This window comes from Mya arenaria, chromosome 2 (genome assembly GCF_026914265.1).
Source record: "Mya arenaria isolate MELC-2E11 chromosome 2, ASM2691426v1".
Taxonomy (NCBI): domain Eukaryota; kingdom Metazoa; phylum Mollusca; class Bivalvia; order Myida; family Myidae; genus Mya; species Mya arenaria.
In genome coordinates, this window is record NC_069123.1 from 69,733,098 (window position 1) to 69,752,489 (window position 19,392).

Genomic DNA, 19,392 nt, shown 5'->3' on the forward strand with positions numbered 1-19,392 from the left:
AAATACCTGAAAACCCAGCTTCTGTAACAATATCACAAAACAGGTATAAACACCTGAAAACACAGCTCCTATAACAACTCATAACAGGTATAAACACATGAAAACCCAGCTCCTGTAACAATATCATATAACAGGTATTAACACCTGCAAACCCAGCTTCTGTAACAATATCACATAACAGGTATAAACACCTGAAAACACAGCTCCTATAACAACTCATAACAGGTATAAACACATGAAAACCCAGCTCCTGTAACAATATCATATAACAGGTATTAACACCTGCAAACCCAGCTTCTGTAACAATATCACATAACAGGTATAAACACCTGCAAACCCAGCTTCTGTAACAATATCACATAACAGGTATTAAAACCTGCAAACCCAGCTTCTGTAACAATATCACATAACAGGTATTAACACCTGCAAACCCAGCTTCTGTAACAATATCACATAACAGGTATAAACACCTGCAAACCCAGCTTCTGTAACAATATCACATAACAGGTATAAACACCTGCAAACCCAGCTTCTGTAACAATATCACATAACAGGTATTAACACCTGCAAACCCAGCTTCTGTAACAATATCACATAACAGGTATAAACACCTGCAAACCCAGCTCCTGTCACAATATCACATAACAGGTATTAACACCTGCAAACCCAGCTCCTGTAACAAAAGCACATAACAGGTATAAACACCTGAAAACCCAGCTCCTGTAACAATATCTCATAACAGGTATAAACACCTGCAAACCCAGCTTCTGTAACTATATCACATAACAGGTATAAACACCTGCAAACCCAGCTTCTGTAACTATATCTCATAACAGGTATAAACACCTGAAAACCCAGCTTCTGTAACAATATCACATAACAGGTATAAACACATGAAAACCCAGCTTCTGTAACAATATCACATAACAGGTATAAACACCTGAAAACCCAGCTTCTGTAACAATATCTCATAACAGGTATTAATACCTGAAAACCCAGCTTCTGTAACAATATTGCATAACAGGTATTAACACCTGAAAACCCAGCTTCTGTAACAATATCGCATAACAGGTATTAACACCTGCAAACCCAGCTCCTGTAACTATATCATATACCAGGAATTAACATCTGCAAACCCAACTTTTGTAACAATATCACATAACAGTTATTAAAACTTGCAGACACAGATTCTGTAACAATATCTCATAACAGGTATTAACACCTGCAAACCCAGCTCCTGTAACAATATCATATAACAGGTATAAACACCTGCAAACCCAGCTTCTGTAACAATATCTCATAACAGGTATAAATACCTGCAAACCCAGCTCCTGTAACAATATCACATAACAGGTATAAACACCTGAAAACCCAGCTTCTGTAACAATATCACATAACAGGTATTAACACCTGAAAACGCAGCTTCTGTAACAATATCTCATAACAGGTATTAACATCTGAAAACCCAGCTTCTGTAACAATATCACATAACAGGTATTAACACCTGAAAACCCAGCTTCTGTAACAATATCGCATAACAGGTATTAACACCTGAAAACCCAGCTTCTGTAACAATATCGCATAACAGGTATTAACACCTGCAAACCCAGCTTCTGTAACAATATCGCATATCAGGTATTAACACAGGCAAACCCAGCTTCTGTAACAATATCGCATAACAGGTATTAACACCTGCAAACCCAGCTTCTGTAACAATATCACATAACAGGTATTAACACCTGCAAACCCAGCTTCTGTAACAATATCGCATAACAGGTATTAACACCTGCAAACCCATCTTCTGTAACAATATCACATAACAGGTATTAACACAGGCAAACCCAGCTTCTGTAACAATATCGCATAACAGGTATTAACACCTGCAAACCCAGCTTCTGTAACAATATCGCATAACAGGTATTAACACAGGCAAACCCAGCTTCTGTAACAATATCGCATATCAGGTATTAACACAGGCAAACCCAGCTCCTGTAACAATATCACATAACAGGTATTAACACCTGCAAACCCAGCTCCTGTAACAATATCATATAACAGGTATTAACACCTGCAAACCCAGCTTCTGTAACAATATCTCATAACAGGTATAAACACCTGAAAACCCAGCTTCTGTAACAATATCACATAACAGGTATAAACACCTGAAAACCCAGCTTCTGTAACAATATCACATAACAGGTATAAACACCTGAAAACCCAGCTTCTGTAACAATATCACATAACAGGTATAAACACCTGAAAACCCAGCTCCTATAACAATATGTCATAACAGGTATAAACACCTGCAAACACAGCTTCTGTAACAATATCACATAACAGGTATTAATACCTGCAAACCCAGCTTCTGTAACAATATCACATTGTTATGTGATATTGTTACAGAAGCTGGGTATCACATAACAGGTATTCATACCTGCAAAGATAGCAATATCACATAACAGGTATGTGATATGGTTACAGAAGCTGGGTATCACATAACAGGTATTAATACCTGCAAACGCAGCTTCTGTAACAATATCACATACCAGGTAACAAGGGTATTTCTCTTTTGGCCATATTTTCAGGCAGGATTTTTTTCAATGACTGAATGCTGACTTATCATCAAACTACAAAACAACATTGTACAATATTTTTGCCTTCAAGGGCTTAAAAGAATTACCAAGTCGCACATTTATGCTTCCATTTGGGCACTGTGAACAAATTATTTCTAATAATGGTCATGGCATTAAAGATCTAAGTTAAGTCTTCTTTTTTGTGTTATTCTTTGTTAATGTGTATGTGTGGCTTAATATTTTCGTGTGAAATATTTATGATACAAATAATAATATTAATATATTGATAATATGTTATTGTGATACAGCATTAATTCAAAAATATGTCCATTTTTACTATATTCATAGACAAACAACTGTATTATATGCCAAAATATTTATTCTTCAAAACATGATAGAAAGTGTTTATTTTAAACTTATTTATTTTACAATAGTTATGAAACAATTTATTACAATCATATTAATCATTCTCACATTGTAATGTAAGAGTGTTGTCTTGTAAAGTGGGGGAAGGTGGAGTATCCAGAGGAACCTACTTGTCTGGCTTGGTGACCACAAACCAAACTCAAATGTTCCCAGACAGGAAATCCAATCAGGGTCACATAGGTGAGAAGCAAGTGTGCTTACCATTGAACTTGCCGGACAACCGTAAAAATAGAATGCACATACAATGAAGCATTGTTACTTTTTACTTAAACCAAACAGCACAAACCAATTTCTTAACCAGTCAAGATTCACAAACAATGTTCGAGTGATAAATTTGGGGTTGAACATTCAAGAGAATACACATAAGACTTGGAATACAAATTATGTCATAAATTGCTGTCCCATGTGTATGTATCCGATGTTCACAAGATTGGTCCTACTTACCTCGTCTGCCTGGGTAAAGTATTCTTTGACCATGTCCTCAACCCGCGCTGTTGGCAGGTCCACCTTGATGTCCTCTAGGTCCACATCTACAATACAGAATGGACTTTCACACAGTTGGTGTCATAACAAACAGTCTGGCCTGTTGGTGTCATTACAGACATGCTGGCTACACCCTGACATACAGTTGGTGTCATTACAGAGATGCTGGGTACACACTGACAAACAGTTGGGGTCATTACAGACATGCTGGCTACACCCTGACACACAGTTGGTGTCATTACAGACAGGCTGGCTACACGCTGACACACAGTTGGTGTCATAACAGACATGCTGGCTACACACTGACACACAGTTGGGGTCATTACAGACAGGCTGGCTACACCCTGACACACAGTTGGTCAGGTGTCATAACAGACAGGCTGGCTACACACAGACACACAGTTGGTGTCATAACAGACATGCTGGCTACACACTGGCACACGGTTGGTTTCATTAGAGACATGCTGGCTACACACTGACACACAGTTGGGGTCATTACAGACATGCTGGCTACACCCTGACACACAGTTGGGGTCATTACAGACATGCTGGCTACACCCTGACACACAGTTGGTGTCATAACAGACATGCTGGCTACACACTGACACACAGTTGGTGTCATTACAGACATGCTGGCTACACACTGACACACAATTGGGGTCATTACAGACATGCTGGCTACACGCTGACACACAATTGGGGTCATTACAGACATGCTGGCTACACGCTGACACACAGTTGGGGTCATTACAGACATGCTGGCTACACACTGACACACGGTTGGGGTCATTACAGACATGCTGGCTACACACTGACACACGGTTGGGGTCATTACAGACATGCTGGCTACACGCTGACACACAGTTGGGGTCATTACAGACATGCTGGCTACACCCTGACACACAGTTGGTGTCATTACAGACATGCTGGCTACACCCTGACACACAGTTGGGGTCATTACAGACATGCTGGCTACACCCTGACACACAGTTGGGGTCATTACAGACATGCTGGCTACACGCTGACACACGGTTGGTGTCATTACAGACATGCTGGCTACACGCTGACACACAGTTGGTGTCATTACAGAGATGATGGCTACACACTGACACACGGTTGGTGTCATTACAGACATGCTGGCTACACACTGACACACGGTTGGTGTCATTACAGACATGCTGGCTACACCCTGACACACGGTTGGTATCATTACAGACATGCTGGCTACACGCTGACACATGGTTGGGGTCATTACAGACATGCTGGCTACACGCTGACACACGGTTGGTGTCATTACAGACATGCTGGCTACACCCTGACACACAGTTGGGGTCATTACAGACATGCTGGCTACACGCTGACACACGGTTGGTGTCATTACAGAGATGATGGCTACACACTGACACACAGTTGGTGTCATTACAGACATGCTGGCTACACCCTGACACACGGTTGGTGTCATTACAGACATGCTGGCTACACCCTGACACACAGTTGGTGTCATTACAGACATGCTGGCTACACCCTGACACACAGTTGGTGTCATTACAGACATGCTGGCTACACCCTGACACACAGTTGGTGTCATTACAGACATGCTGGCTACACCCTGACACACAGTTGGTGTCATTACAGACATGCTGGCTACACACTGACACACAGTTGGTGTCATTACAGACATGCTGGCTACACCCTGACATACGGTTGGTGTCATTACAGACATGCTGGCTACACCCTGACACACAGTTGGTGTCATTACAGACATGCTGGCTACACCCTGACACACAGTTGGTGTCATTACAGACATGCTGGCTACACACTGACACACAGTTGGTGTCATTACAGACATGCTGGCTACACCCTGACACACAGTTGGTGTCATTACAGACATGCTGGCTACACACTGACACACAGGATCATTACAGACAGGCTGGCTACACGCTGACACACGGTTGGTGTCATTACAGACATGCTGGCTACACGCTGACACACGGTTGGTGTCATTACAGACATGCTGGCTACACACTGACACACAGTTGGGGTCATTACAGACATGCTGGCTACACGCTGACACACAGTTGGGGTCATTACAGACATGCTGGCTACACCCTGACACACAGTTGGGGTCATTACAGACATGCTGGCTACACCCTGACACACAGTTGGGGTCATTACAGACAGGCTGGCTACACGCTGACACACAGTTGGGGTCATTACAGACAGGCTGGCTACACGCTGACACACAGTTGGGGTCATTACAGACATGCTGGCTACACACTGACACACAGTTGGTGTCATTACAGACATGCTGGCTACACACTGACACACAGTTGGGGTCATTACAGACATGCTGGCTACACGCTGACACACGGTTGGTGTCATTACAGACATGCTGGCTACACACTGACACACGGTTGGTGTCATTACAGACATGCTGGCTACACACTGACACACGGTTGGTGTCATTACAGACATGCTGGCTACACCCTGACACACAGTTGGTGTCATTACAGACATGCTGGCTACACACTGACACACAGTTGGGGTCATTACAGACATGCTGGCTACACACTGACACACGGTTGGGGTCATTACAGACATGCTGGCTACACACTGACACACGGTTGGGGTCATTACAGACATGCTGGCTACACACTGACACACAGTTGGTGTCATTACAGACATGCTGGCTACACACTGACACACAGTTGGTGTCATTACAGACATGCTGGCTACACACTGACACACGGTTGGGGTCATTACAGACATGCTGGCTACACACTGACACACGGTTGGTGTCATTACAGACATGCTGGCTACACGCTGACACACGGTTGGTGTCATTACAGACATGCTGGCTACACGCTGACACACGGTTGGTGTCATTACAGACATGCTGGCTACACGCTGACACACGGTTGGTGTCATTACAGACATGCTGGCTACACACTGACACACAGTTGGTGTCATTACAGACATGCTGGCTACACCCTGACACACAGTTGGTGTCATTACAGACATGCTGGCTACACGCTGACACACGGTTGGTGTCATTACAGACATGCTGGCTACACGCTGACACACGGTTGGTGTCATTACAGACATGCTGGCTACACACTGACACACAGTTGGGGTCATTACAGACATGCTGGCTACACACAGACACACAGTTGGTGTCATTACAGACATGCTGGCTACATGCTGACACACAGTTGGGGTCATTACAGACATGCTGGCTACACGCTGACACACAGTTGGGGTCATTACAGACATGCTGGCTACACCCTGACACACAGTTGGTGTCATTACAGACATGCTGGCTACACACAGACACACAGTTGGGGTCATTACAGACATGCTGGCTACACCCTGACACACAGTTGGGGTCATTACAGACATGCTGGCTACACGCTGACACACAGTTGGTGTCATTACAGACATGCTGGCTACACACTGACACACAGTTGGTGTCATTACAGACATGCTGGCTACACCCTGACACACAGTTGGTGTCATTACAGACATGCTGGCTACACCCTGACACACAGTTGGTGTCATTACAGACATGCTGGCTACACGCTGACACACAGTTGGTGTCATTACAGACATGCTGGCTACACGCTGACACACAGTTGGTGTCATTACAGACATGCTGGCTACACGCTGACACACAGTTGGGGTCATTACAGACATTCTGGCTACACCCTGACACACAGTTGGTGTCATTACAGACATGCTGGCTACACCCTGACACACAGTTGGTGTCATTACAGACATGCTGGCTACACCCTGACACACAGTTGGTGTCATTACAGACATGCTGGCTACACGCTGACACACAGTTGGGGTCATTACAGACAGGCTGGCTACACGCTGACACACGGCTGGTGTCATTACAGACATGCTGGCTACACACTGACACACAGTTGGGGTCATTACAGACAGGCTGGCTACACGCTGACACACGGTTGGTGTCATTACAGACAGGCTGGCTACACGCTGACACACGGTTGGTGTCATTACAGACATGCTGGCTACACGCTGACACACGGTTGGTGTCATTACAGACATGCTGGCTACACCCTGACACACAGTTGGGGTCATTACAGACATGCTGGCTACACCCTGACACACAGTTGGGGTCATTACAGACATGCTGGCTACACCCTGACACACAGTTGGTGTCATTACAGACATGCTGGCTACACCCTGACACACGGTTGGTGTCATTACAGACATGCTGGCTACATCCTGACACACGGTTGGGGTCATTACAGACATGCTGGCTACACCCTGACACACAGTTGGTGTCATTACAGAGATGATGGCTACACACTGACACACAGTTGGTGTCATTACAGACAGGCTGGCTACACCCTGACACACGGTTGGTGTCATTACAGACAGGCTGGCTACACGCTGACACACGGTTGGTGTCATTACAGACATGCTGGCTACACGCTGACACACGGTTGGTGTCATTACAGACATGCTGGCTACACGCTGACACACAGTTGGGGTCATTACAGACATGCTGGCTACACGCTGACACACAGTTGGTTTCATTACAGACATGCTGGCTACACCCTGACACACAGTTGGGGTCATTACAGACATGCTGGCTACACCCTGACACACAGTTGGTGTCATTACAGACATGCTGGCTACACCCTGACACACAGTTGGTTTCATTACAGACATGCTGGCTACACGCTGACACACGGTTGGGGTCATTACAGACAGGCTGGCTACACCCTGACACACAGTTGGGGTCATTACAGACAGGCTGGCTACACCCTGACACACAGTTGGGGTCATTACAGACAGGCTGGCTACACCCTGACACACAGTTGGTGTCATTACAGACATGCTGGCTACACCCTGACACACGGTTGGTGTCATTACAGACATGCTGGCTACACCCTGACACACGGTTGGTGTCATTACAGACATGCTGGCTACACCCTGACACACGGTTGGTGTCATTACAGACATGCTGGCTACACGCTGACACACAGTTGGGGTCATTACAGACATGCTGGCTACACGCTGACACACAGTTGGGGTCATTACAGACATGCTGGCTACACGCTGACACACAGTTGGTGTCATTACAGACATGCTGGCTACACGCTGACACACGGTTGGGGTCATTACAGACATGCTGGCTACACGCTGACACACAGTTGGGGTCATTACAGACATGCTGGCTACACCCTGACACACAGTTGGGGTCATTACAGACATGCTGGCTACACCCTGACACACAGTTGGGGTCATTACAGACATGCTGGCTACACACTGACACACAGTTGGGGTCATTACAGACATGCTGGCTACACCCTGACACACAGTTGGGGTCATTACAGACATGCTGGCTACACGCTGACACACAGTTGGGGTCATGCTGGCTACACACTGACACACAGTTGGGGTCATTACAGACAGGCTGGCTACACCCTGACACACAGTTGGGGTCATTACAGACATGCTGGCTACACCCTGACACACGGTTGGTGTCATTACAGACATGCTGGCTACACGCTGACACACGGTTGGTGTCATTACAGACATGCTGGCTACACGCTGACACACGGTTGGTGTCATTACAGACATGCTGGCTATACACAGACACACAGTTGGGGTCATTACAGACAGGCTGGCTATACACAGACACACAGTTGGGGTCATTACAGACATGCTGGCTACACCCTGACACACAGTTGGGGTCATTACAGACATGCTGGCTACACGCTGACACACAGTTGGTGTCATCACAGAGATGATGGCTACACACTGACACACAGTTGGTGTCATTACAGACATGCTGGCTACACCCTGACACACAGTTGGGGTCATTACAGACATGCTGGCTACACGCTGACACACAGTTGGTGTCATTACAGAGATGATGGCTACACACTGACACACGGTTGATGTCATTACAGACATGCTGGCTACACCCTGACACACGGTTGGTGTCATTACAGACATGCTGGCTACACCCTGACACACAGTTGGTGTCATTACAGACATGCTGGCTACACCCTGACACACAGTTGGTGTCATTACAGACATGCTGGCTACACCCTGACACACAGTTGGTGTCATTACAGACATGCTGGCTACACACTGACACACAGTTGGTGTCATTACAGACATGCTGGCTACACCCTGACACACAGTTGGTGTCATTACAGACATGCTGGCTACACCCTGACATAAGGTTGGTGTCATTACAGACATGCTGGCTACACCCTGACACACAGTTGGTGTCATTACAGACATGCTGGCTACACCCTGACACACAGTTGGTGTCATTACAGACATGCTGGCTACACACTGACACACAGTTGGTGTCATTACAGACATGCTGGCTACACACTGACACACAGTTGGTGTCATTACAGACATGCTGGCTACACACTGACACACAGTTGGTGTCATTACAGACATGCTGGCTACACACTGACACACAGTTGGTGTCATTACAGACATGCTGGCTACACACTGACACACGGTTGGTGTCATTACAGACATGCTGGCTACACACAGACACACGGTTGGTGTCATTACAGACATGCTGGCTACACACTGACACACGGTTGGTGTCATTACAGACATGCTGGCTACACACTGACACACGGTTGGTGTCATTACAGACATGCTGGCTACACCCTGACATACGGTTGGTGTCATTACAGACATGCTGGCTACACCCTGACACACGGTTGGTGTCATTACAGACATGCTGGCTACACCCTGACACACGGTTGGGGTCATTACAGACATGCTGGCTACACACAGACACACGGTTGGTGTCATTACAGACATGCTGGCTACACCCTGACACACGGTTGGTGTCATTACAGACATGCTGGCTACACCCTGACACACGGTTGGTGTCATTACAGACATGCTGGCTACACCCTGACACACGGTTGGTGTCATTACAGACATGCTGGCTACACCCTGACACACGGTTGGTGTCATTACAGACATGCTGGCTACACCCTGACACACGGTTGGTGTCATTACAGACATGCTGGCTACACCCTGACACACAGTTGGTGTCATTACAGACATGCTGGCTACACCCTGACACACGGTTGGTGTCATTACAGACATGCTGGCTACACCCTGACACACGGTTGGTGTCATTACAGACATGCTGGCTACACACTGACACACGGTTGGTGTCATTACAGACATGCTGGCTACACCCTGACACACAGTTGGGGTCATTACAGACATGCTGGCTACACACTGACACACAGTTGGTGTCATTACAGACATGCTGGCTACACACTGACACACAGTTGGGGTCATTACAGAGATGATGGCTACACCCTGACACACAGTTGGGGTCATTACAGAGATGATGGCTACACCCTGACACACAGTTGGGGTCATTACAGAGATGATGGCTACACCCTGACACACAGTTGGTGTCATTACAGACAGGCTGGCTATACACAGACACACAGTTGGTATCATTACAGACAGGCTGGCTATACACAGACACACAGTTGGTATCATTACAGACAGGCTGGCTACACCCTGACACACAGTTGGTGTCATTACAGACATGCTGGCTACACCCTAGCACAGTTGGTGTCATTGCAGACATGCTGGCTACAGGCTCTCACACAGTTGGGGTCATTACAGACAGGATGGCTACATGCTAGTGTTTGAAAATCGGACTTCATTTGCTATCGATAATCGAATCGAATCGGGCCAGGCATTTTGATTTACTATCGGACAATAATTGAAAGTTCATAATATCAGTAAGGAATACATTCTTTATACATAGTATCATCATGATCATTTAAATGGTTCAACTTGGAATCAGTGTGTGTAATGCTATGCAGTATGGTCATGCATTTTGCAATAGAAAGTGAATTTCCATAACCTTATTCGCCTTTAATTACTTAACGAAAAACATAAAAACACAACACATACTTAATAATTGCACATCAATTGCAAAATGATGCACACCGCATTATGTAAGTTATCTTAGCATTTCTTCTTTGTAAAAGCATATTAAATATTTGTGAACCAGCTTATCATTCAATAACCTGTTATAATGAACATTTCATACGAATAACTTAATTTCATAGAACTTTCACAAAAAAGTAAATTAGTTTATTACAAACGATACCAAAAAAGGTTTCAAAAACAGAATGCACCGATCCGGGATCCCCGGTATTTACAGGTAAGACCGGACCCACTTCACCATAGAGACAGGTTATTGAAGAAGGTTTTATGAAGATATAAACAATAAAAACAATTTGTTATTTCGGGAGAGTTTGTAAGTTCATATAAAGACAAAGTGTTTACATTCACCGCATTTGTGTAAGAGAGTGACCTTCCTTGTTAAATTGAACTCAACGAGACCGGAAAGAAAAAATTGACATTTACTCGACTTTAACCACAAAACAAAAAAATACGTAGTTACCGGAAGTAAAATGAGGAAAATCGATTTTGGACAACCACTATTGATTGTCGGCGACAGCATTGTCAGTGACGATTTATCGATTGTACTCGATAATCGTTTCATCACTACTACATGCTGACACACAGTTTGTGTCATTTCAGACAGGCTGGCTATACGGTGACACACAGTTGGGGTGGTTATAGACATGCTGGCTTCACACTGACACACAGTTATGTACACATACTTGGACTCATTTCACACAGGTCATTTGCTGACACATAGTTGGACTCATTTCACACAGAGCATATACTTACACATAGTTGGACTCATTTCACACAGGGCATATACCTACACATAGTTGGACTAATTTCACACAGGGCATATACTTACACAAAGTTTGGGTCATTACACACAGGGCATAAACTGACGCACATTTTAGGCAATTACAGTCAGAGTTTAGGGGTCATATGTAGCTATGCAAGTATCAAACAGCATAGTATGATTGTTTAAGAGAGTATAATTAGGGTCTCATGGTAAACCTCTCTGCTGAAAGTCTCCATTAAAACGCCACCAGGAGCCATATTCATCAAGCATCCAAGTGAAAAAAATTCAACTTTGTGAAAAACGTTGTAATTTTTGGCACTGTTAATTTTAAATCTCCTTAATTGACATGAATTCATAATTTAGACCATTATTTCCCATATTACCATATTTTTGCTGAATAAACATTGTTCTTTAAATTCATCTTAGAGAGAGGCAAAGTTGCACCCCAGGTGTACCTTATCATGTCCATCCCAAATGAACAATAGTGTATACCAAGCCATCCCAAAATAGTCATTTAATTATTATGTTCCGACATATTATTATAAAACTAAATGAAATCTTAATATTGTTTCACAAATAAAACTTTTGAGTTTCACAATTGAATGACTAAAAAACTTACATTTGAACATCTTATTTAATTTATGTTTACCTCCACTTTCCTGTTTGCCTGCTGCAACTGCCTTCTTCCTCATAAAGTAGATCATGTCCTTGGGATTGGCCACCCGCTCCACAAACTTCTGACCAAACCTGCAAACAAAACATATGAGGGGTGAATCAGAATATCGGAGACAATTGCTTTAGCAAAACAAGTGAAGGACAGAGAGTTATGGAATTTGGTAAATTGATAAATGATATCTGCATTCATAGGCCAAATTTTGAATAAATATCTCAAAAACTGTTTAAAATCGATCACTACAAGAGACATAACACAAGGCAACATAATTTCAGCTATTTTAAAACTGTTCCAAAACATTATTTTTGGGTATTTATATCTAAAAAGTTCAATTTTACCACTCAAATCAAATCAAAACATGTCTTGTTTTTCATAAAATTTCCTTGTGTTGGCCTTTGTGGTCTTGAACTTTCATGTAACTAAGTTGTTATCATCTTTTTATCTATCCAAAAAATGGATGCTCAACTTACAAGTAAGCAAGTTATCTTCTGTTAATGGAAACATTGTAGAAGGCTTACTACATAAAATCCAGAAATATTTGTGAAATAACTTCCTAAATAATTAACTAAAGGTTTGCCTAGTTATTTGATATCTACCATGTACCGAAATAGAATAACAAACATAAAGCAGTTACATACAAAACATGATTTCATAGTGTGCGCCAGTCCACATGACCTGCTCATAAAAAACGAATGTTTTTCAACACGCAGTGTTCGCACTTCCAAAACATAATTTAGTATCCTGTAAATTGTCCATAGCGATCAGACTTAAACAATTAGAGTAATCACATTTGGCTATGTATCTTGGGAGACACCTTATACATGGGCAATAAAGGACAGTGAATGGTTTAGTAAAAGTGATCTCTTGTTCTTAATTCCATAAATATCAAGAAATAACATTTTTATAAGACTTGTCTAGCCATTATGCATTCACTTACATTCCACATATATATCTATGAAATTATGTTCTACACTGAGAAAGTGTCAGTTATCCATAGTGAAAAGAAATGGGCCAATCAGGACATTTCATTTACAGGTATCAACGATGACAATAAAACACACCTATTATAACTAGATGCCAAATGGTGACATGTCAAGCCTGTTGGAAGAGCTTTTGACACAGACATAATGCTCTTTCATGCAATTGCAATACAGAATAACATGGAGTAGAACAATATATGGAACCAGCGACACTTTGCCTCATGGCCTTAAGAGTTTTCGAAAATCCTAAAATGCATGGTAAAGATAAAGCCCTGAAAAGGTTCAGTCCAAATCAGTTCCATCAACAGTAATCATTTCAACCTTTGACCTCAAAGCTTGACCTTGACCTTTGAGGTAAAGACCTTGTTCTTGTGTGTGCAACGCCACCTCAGCATGGTGAACCTTCATTGCAAGTTTTTTGAAAATTCTACGCTGCATTGTCAATTTACAGCCTGGACAAGAATCATCTCATCCTTTGACCTGTAAGCATGAACATGACCTTTGAGGTACCATGGGACAGAAATTTGTCTTGTGCATGACATGCTGCCTCAACATGGTGAACCGTAATGGAAAGTTTTTTGAAAATGTAATGCATGGTCAGGATACCGCCCAGAAAAGGATCAACCTTTGACCTCTAACCTTCGACATAAAGACCTGGGCTCTGAGCAACACTCCACCTCATCATGGTGAACCTTCATGGCAAGTTTTTTGAAAATCCTGTAATGCATGGTCAGATGAACGCACATACACAGAACCGCGATTGGGATAACTGTGCCTTGCTCACCACAAGTGAACTCGACAAAAACATACTTTCACGACACATGTTTTCAAGCATACATGTATTCCTGATTTAGCCAGCAATTTGTTTCTGCCACAAAATACAATAATGATCAGCATGTAGAGTACCTGTGTTGACTGAACGGTTCAAATCCCCCGGAGTAGTCAATCCGAATCCTTATCAACGGCTGAGTTGGCTGTTTCTTGTTTCCTGTGTGTTCTCTTGCTGAAATGAGGTAGTTTACACTTAACACATTCTTCGAGGTTAAGAGAGCATTTTCACTTACTGCAGCATTGGTATAATTAACAGGAAGGCTGATTTTAAGAGACCTGAATAAGAAACATTGCAAACTAGTAATTTTCAATTCCAAGTATTCAGCTGAAATGCTTAAGAGACATTTTATTCAGGAGATAATAACCAATTTCCATGCCTTAAAGATACTTCTAACTTAAAAGTATGCACCATAATTTCTAACCAAAACAATGTACAAATATTCCTTTATAACATAACTTTTTATGTATTAAACTATACCTAAAAAATATTTTTAAAAAGTTACCTGCACGCTCAAGCAAATCTTCAACACGCCTCTGACAGTACGCTTCAACTTTCTTTCCTATGTCATGGTCAAGGGGATTCAGTGATGTGTCACTCAGCACTATATCCTCCATGTAAAACTGTCTAACTGTCTCCAGACGTATCGGTGTAATCTTAAAATTCTTCCCCTTAATCATGAGCAGACCGCAGTGTTTGGTCACGGTTTCCCCCTCGCTGAGAGACGTGGCAACACTGCTGCCTGGCTGTGTAACGTAGAAGTTCTGCGTACCATTCCACTCAGCCTCCAGTCGACATTCATGCTCATGCCCCCAGAATATCAAGTCTAGGAAGTCATCCAAGAACTGTTCTGGTATGTGGTTTGTTGGGCCGTGTTTTGATCGATTCTGATGTATTACAAACATGTTAAACCAATCATCCCTGTTTTCTTTTGGCCTCAACATTGTCACATTTTTGTGCAGAAACACTCTGTGCAACCTTTCATCTCGCACAGAACCCAACCCATATAAGGCAAGCTTGGATGATCCTTTCTGAAACAACAACGGGCTTACTTGAATCTTGTCCAAAGAATTAGTTTTACCAAAGTAGTTCACATAGCCTGCACTATGAAGCACATCAAGGGAGCACAGATTCCCCTGACCAGTTGGATCATCATGATTGCCATGTATGGAAAATACTGGTATTGCAATATTCAAGTTAGGATCCTCATAGTTTAATGCTGGAAACTGGCAGTGCTCAAAATTCTTTGACTGGTCACTGAGAAATTCAAACTGGACTGGTTTATCACCCAGACAGTAATTTCTAAACAGTGATAGAGTCCCATGCACAATTCGTCTTGATGGTTTGTTTTCATGGTACAAGTCTCCACCTAACAAGACAAAGTCTACTTCATGTTTGCGGGCATTTTCCAGAATTTCTTCAAATGTTACCAGTGAGTCATTACCCCTGATTGGATCTTTTTCGGCATAGCCAAGATGGATGTCTGTTGCAATCAGAATCTTAAAAATGTTTTCTTCACCTTCTGCAATGCCTTCTGCAATGTCTTCTGCCATACTGAAAAGAAAGAACACTGGCAATGAAGTTATAGTAAGAACTTGCATGTACATCATTATGTACCGTACAGATTGCAAAAAGTTAAAAAAAAAAAAACATGGTCATAACAAGAGCAAAATATATTCCCTAATGAAATAAAAGGTTCACAAGCATGCAATATCATCACAGTAGTGTTCATCAGAAACACAGGAGCTACTAGGACTATCAATTTGCACCAGATGTATAAGCTCATGAGCGAAGCTGAGCAGCCCAGCCTGAAATTTGGCCTGTCTTAGAGGTGTGTGTGGGTTCCAATATAGGAATGCTGTAAAGGCACTAAGGTTTGTTTTAGTCATTCTAAAATGCAGTCCAGGCTCTTTTTCTAACCATCATTAAAAAAAGCCTGGACAGCATTTTAGAATGACTAAGGTATGTTCAGTTGACCTGGTTGTCAGTTAGTCCACCTAAATGGCCCTGAATGAGTCTTTTGAAGATTTTTTTTACCATGGCAGGCTCAAGACGCCCACCATCCCAGCAAAAAGTAGATAACGGTCCTTGCGCAGAGAATCCTCGCGGCCACAATTTTGAAATTATCTCTGTTATAAATTCAAATTTCTATGAAAATATTGTTGGCTACTATTAAACACATATTTATTTATGTCATTATGCCCCAAAACACTTTTGGGTATAATAAAACAGTAAGATGTGTCGATTGTTTATCAAGTATCCCGATATCTGTAAATCTGGGACAAATCTGACAGGTTGTGTACATGTATTAAACGGTTTTCGTGACCAAGAATATATTTATGTGAAAATAACGACTCTATTGACAAATTCAATTCAGTTAAGATCACTGTCGGGTATATATTGAACAATTTTGTGATTATTATTCAACATTTATGCATACAATTACTATATATTATTTCGCCCAGTGTTGAATGGTAGAGAGTCGTAGCGTTACAGGGATACATAAGAAATGTCAAAATAATAAAAAAGTATCCCTCATCGCTCATTATTGTAGCGCTTCCTAGTCAAATAGCCCCCAAGTCAATTAGCCCCCATTTTGGTCAAATAGCCCCCACTCACATTTTAAAATTGGTCAAAAAGCCCCCCCCCCAAAACGCCCCCACTTTTTTTTATTCTTTTTATATGTATGTATGCATACTTATGTTATTCTTAAGTATTTTTAAACCTTTAATTTTACAAAATGAAGTGCAACCAACATTCATTAATCTGACAACTGAACCAGGTAAGTATAACAAACGTTTTTAAATATTACCTATAATTAATGTATCATTTCTACATTTTAAATGTTTCTAAGCCATAGGTTTTTATTGTTTTTCTTTTTTTTAATATTGATAACGCATCAAAATTAAAGGAACATAAAGAACATATAACTTAACTTTTCTATTTTTGAAATAATTTGCACATTGTATTCTGCACATATTTATTTCATATCTTTTAAATACTCATTTATACTGTTTGGTAAAAATTATTCGCATTGTACAATACAATATACATTAACATGTACTACGAGAGGGGAGTCAATAAGTTCGTGAACGAGTGTTTTAAAAAAACAAATGCGCGTTTGCGTGTAATGAAATTTAATATACACAATAACAAATATGTTTTCAAAACATGTACAAAAAATAAATGTGAATACAATAACAATTACTAATATAAATAAAAAATAAAAAATACCCATCTGCAATACCGCGGCGCACTTCGGAACAATGTCATGACATTGACGTTATGGGCGTTACTGTTTCTCAAAATACTCTCCACTCTCTTGGACACATTTCTGATGGCGGACGACCCATTTCCGGTACACCTCTGTAAATCATGTCTCGGACAGGGACGCGAACGATGACTGGACTGCACTGCGGAACTCTGCCAGACATTCGAAACGTCTCCCGCGAAGATCGGCCTTCAGTCTTGGAAAAATCGCGAAGTCCATAGGGGCGGGCTCAGGTGAGTACGGCGAATGATTGAGACGCTCAAATCCTAAAAAGTCAATCATCATCAGTGTTTCCTGTGCACGGTGGGCCCGGGCGTTATCTTGGTGAAAGATGAGATTCTCGATCTCAACATCCGGGCGCTTCTTTTGGATGGCGTGAACGAGATCACGGCGCAAACCTGTGAACAAATTAAAATAAAATTATGGAATTAATCATAAAAGAAACAAACATGAAACACTTTATTATTTTTGTAAATAAGCATTTATTTAAAATATAATTTTAAATCCAACTAATAAAACAATATTTTTAGACTTTTAATACTGTTTACCTTTTGATAATAACCCGCGTTGACGGTCTTGTCAGTGGGGATGGCATGTGACAGGAGTATGCCCCGGTGATCCATGAAGACGAGGAACATCACTTTTTTCGCTGACTTGATGACCTTTGCTTTCTTTGGTGGCGGTGAAGAGGGTCATTTCCATACCATTGACTCAGCTTTTGTTTCAGGGTCATAAAAGTGTAGCCATGTTTCATCGCACATGACAATTTTATTTAAGAAATGGTCGCCTTCTCTGGCGTGACGTGCCAGAAAGCACTGTGACGTTTCCACGCGCAGGTTTTTTTCATTTTCCGACAAAAGTCGCGGCACCGATCGTGCCGAGACTTTCCTCATTCCCAGATCGTTTGTAATTATTTTATGCATTGTGCCGTGCCATAAATCAAACATATCTGCAAGTTCGTGGATGCTTCTTCGTCTGTCGGTAGAAAGCTCGGATGCAACAGCTAGCTTCAATGAGTCACTGGTTACCGGTCTTCCTGCTCGTTTGTCATCGTTGATGTCCTCTCTCCCATTTGAAAATCTCCCGTGCCACTTGTAAACTAAACTTCGCTTACATGATTGTCCGGTGTTTCCCTGGTTCATGAACTTGAGCGTGTCGGTGGGCGTCATTCCGACTCGAACGCAATGCTTAATGACAGCCCGCTTCTCAATGTTATCCATTGACGTCATTTACTTGAAGATAATCCTAGTGTGGGTATTTTAAAAGGTCAGCGCACCGTTGTTGTTTATGGTACGACGTCAAAACTTCGTATATACATGATCGACACGTCAAAGTGACGTCAGTAAAAGTCTCGCCTGAATCACACGCTCTTTTCCCGCAAAAATGACGTACTTTA

At 42.4% G+C, this 19,392-nt stretch overlaps 2 protein-coding genes across 2 annotated transcripts in view; both read right to left on the minus strand.

The window, feature by feature from the left end:
• LOC128246018 (double-strand break repair protein MRE11-like) overlaps nucleotides 1-19,392 on the minus strand; it is a 31,929-nt gene that overhangs the window by 11,138 nt on the left and 1,399 nt on the right. The window contains exons 2-5 of the mRNA XM_052964231.1: nucleotides 15,231-16,279; nucleotides 14,803-14,899; nucleotides 12,893-12,990; nucleotides 3,444-3,529 (exon numbers count right to left, since the gene is read on the minus strand). Of these exons, the coding sequence (XP_052820191.1) occupies nucleotides 3,444-3,529; nucleotides 12,893-12,990; nucleotides 14,803-14,899; nucleotides 15,231-16,278 (1,329 nt within the window). The 5' untranslated portion in view covers nucleotide 16,279. The remainder of the gene's footprint in view (nucleotides 1-3,443; nucleotides 3,530-12,892; nucleotides 12,991-14,802; nucleotides 14,900-15,230; nucleotides 16,280-19,392) is intronic.
• Nucleotides 18,099-19,165, minus strand: LOC128216842 (histone-lysine N-methyltransferase SETMAR-like). The gene is made up of 2 exons (XM_052923526.1): nucleotides 18,784-19,165; nucleotides 18,099-18,394 (listed from the first exon to the last, which is right to left on the minus strand). The coding sequence occupies exons 1-2, from the start codon at nucleotides 19,163-19,165 to the stop codon at nucleotides 18,099-18,101; spliced, it is 678 nt and encodes a 225-aa protein (XP_052779486.1).

What these genes read in the sequence shown, in the direction of transcription:
- LOC128216842 (XM_052923526.1), bottom strand. Translation starts at nt 19,165, where the DNA reads ATGACGCCCACCGACACGCTCAAGTTCATGAACCAGGGAAACACCGGA. An exon ending in GGCACGTCACGCCAGAGAAG is followed by an intron (nt 18,395 to 18,783) that starts GCGACCATTTCT and finishes ATTTGTTCACAG; the next exon opens with GTTTGCGCCGTGATCTCGTT.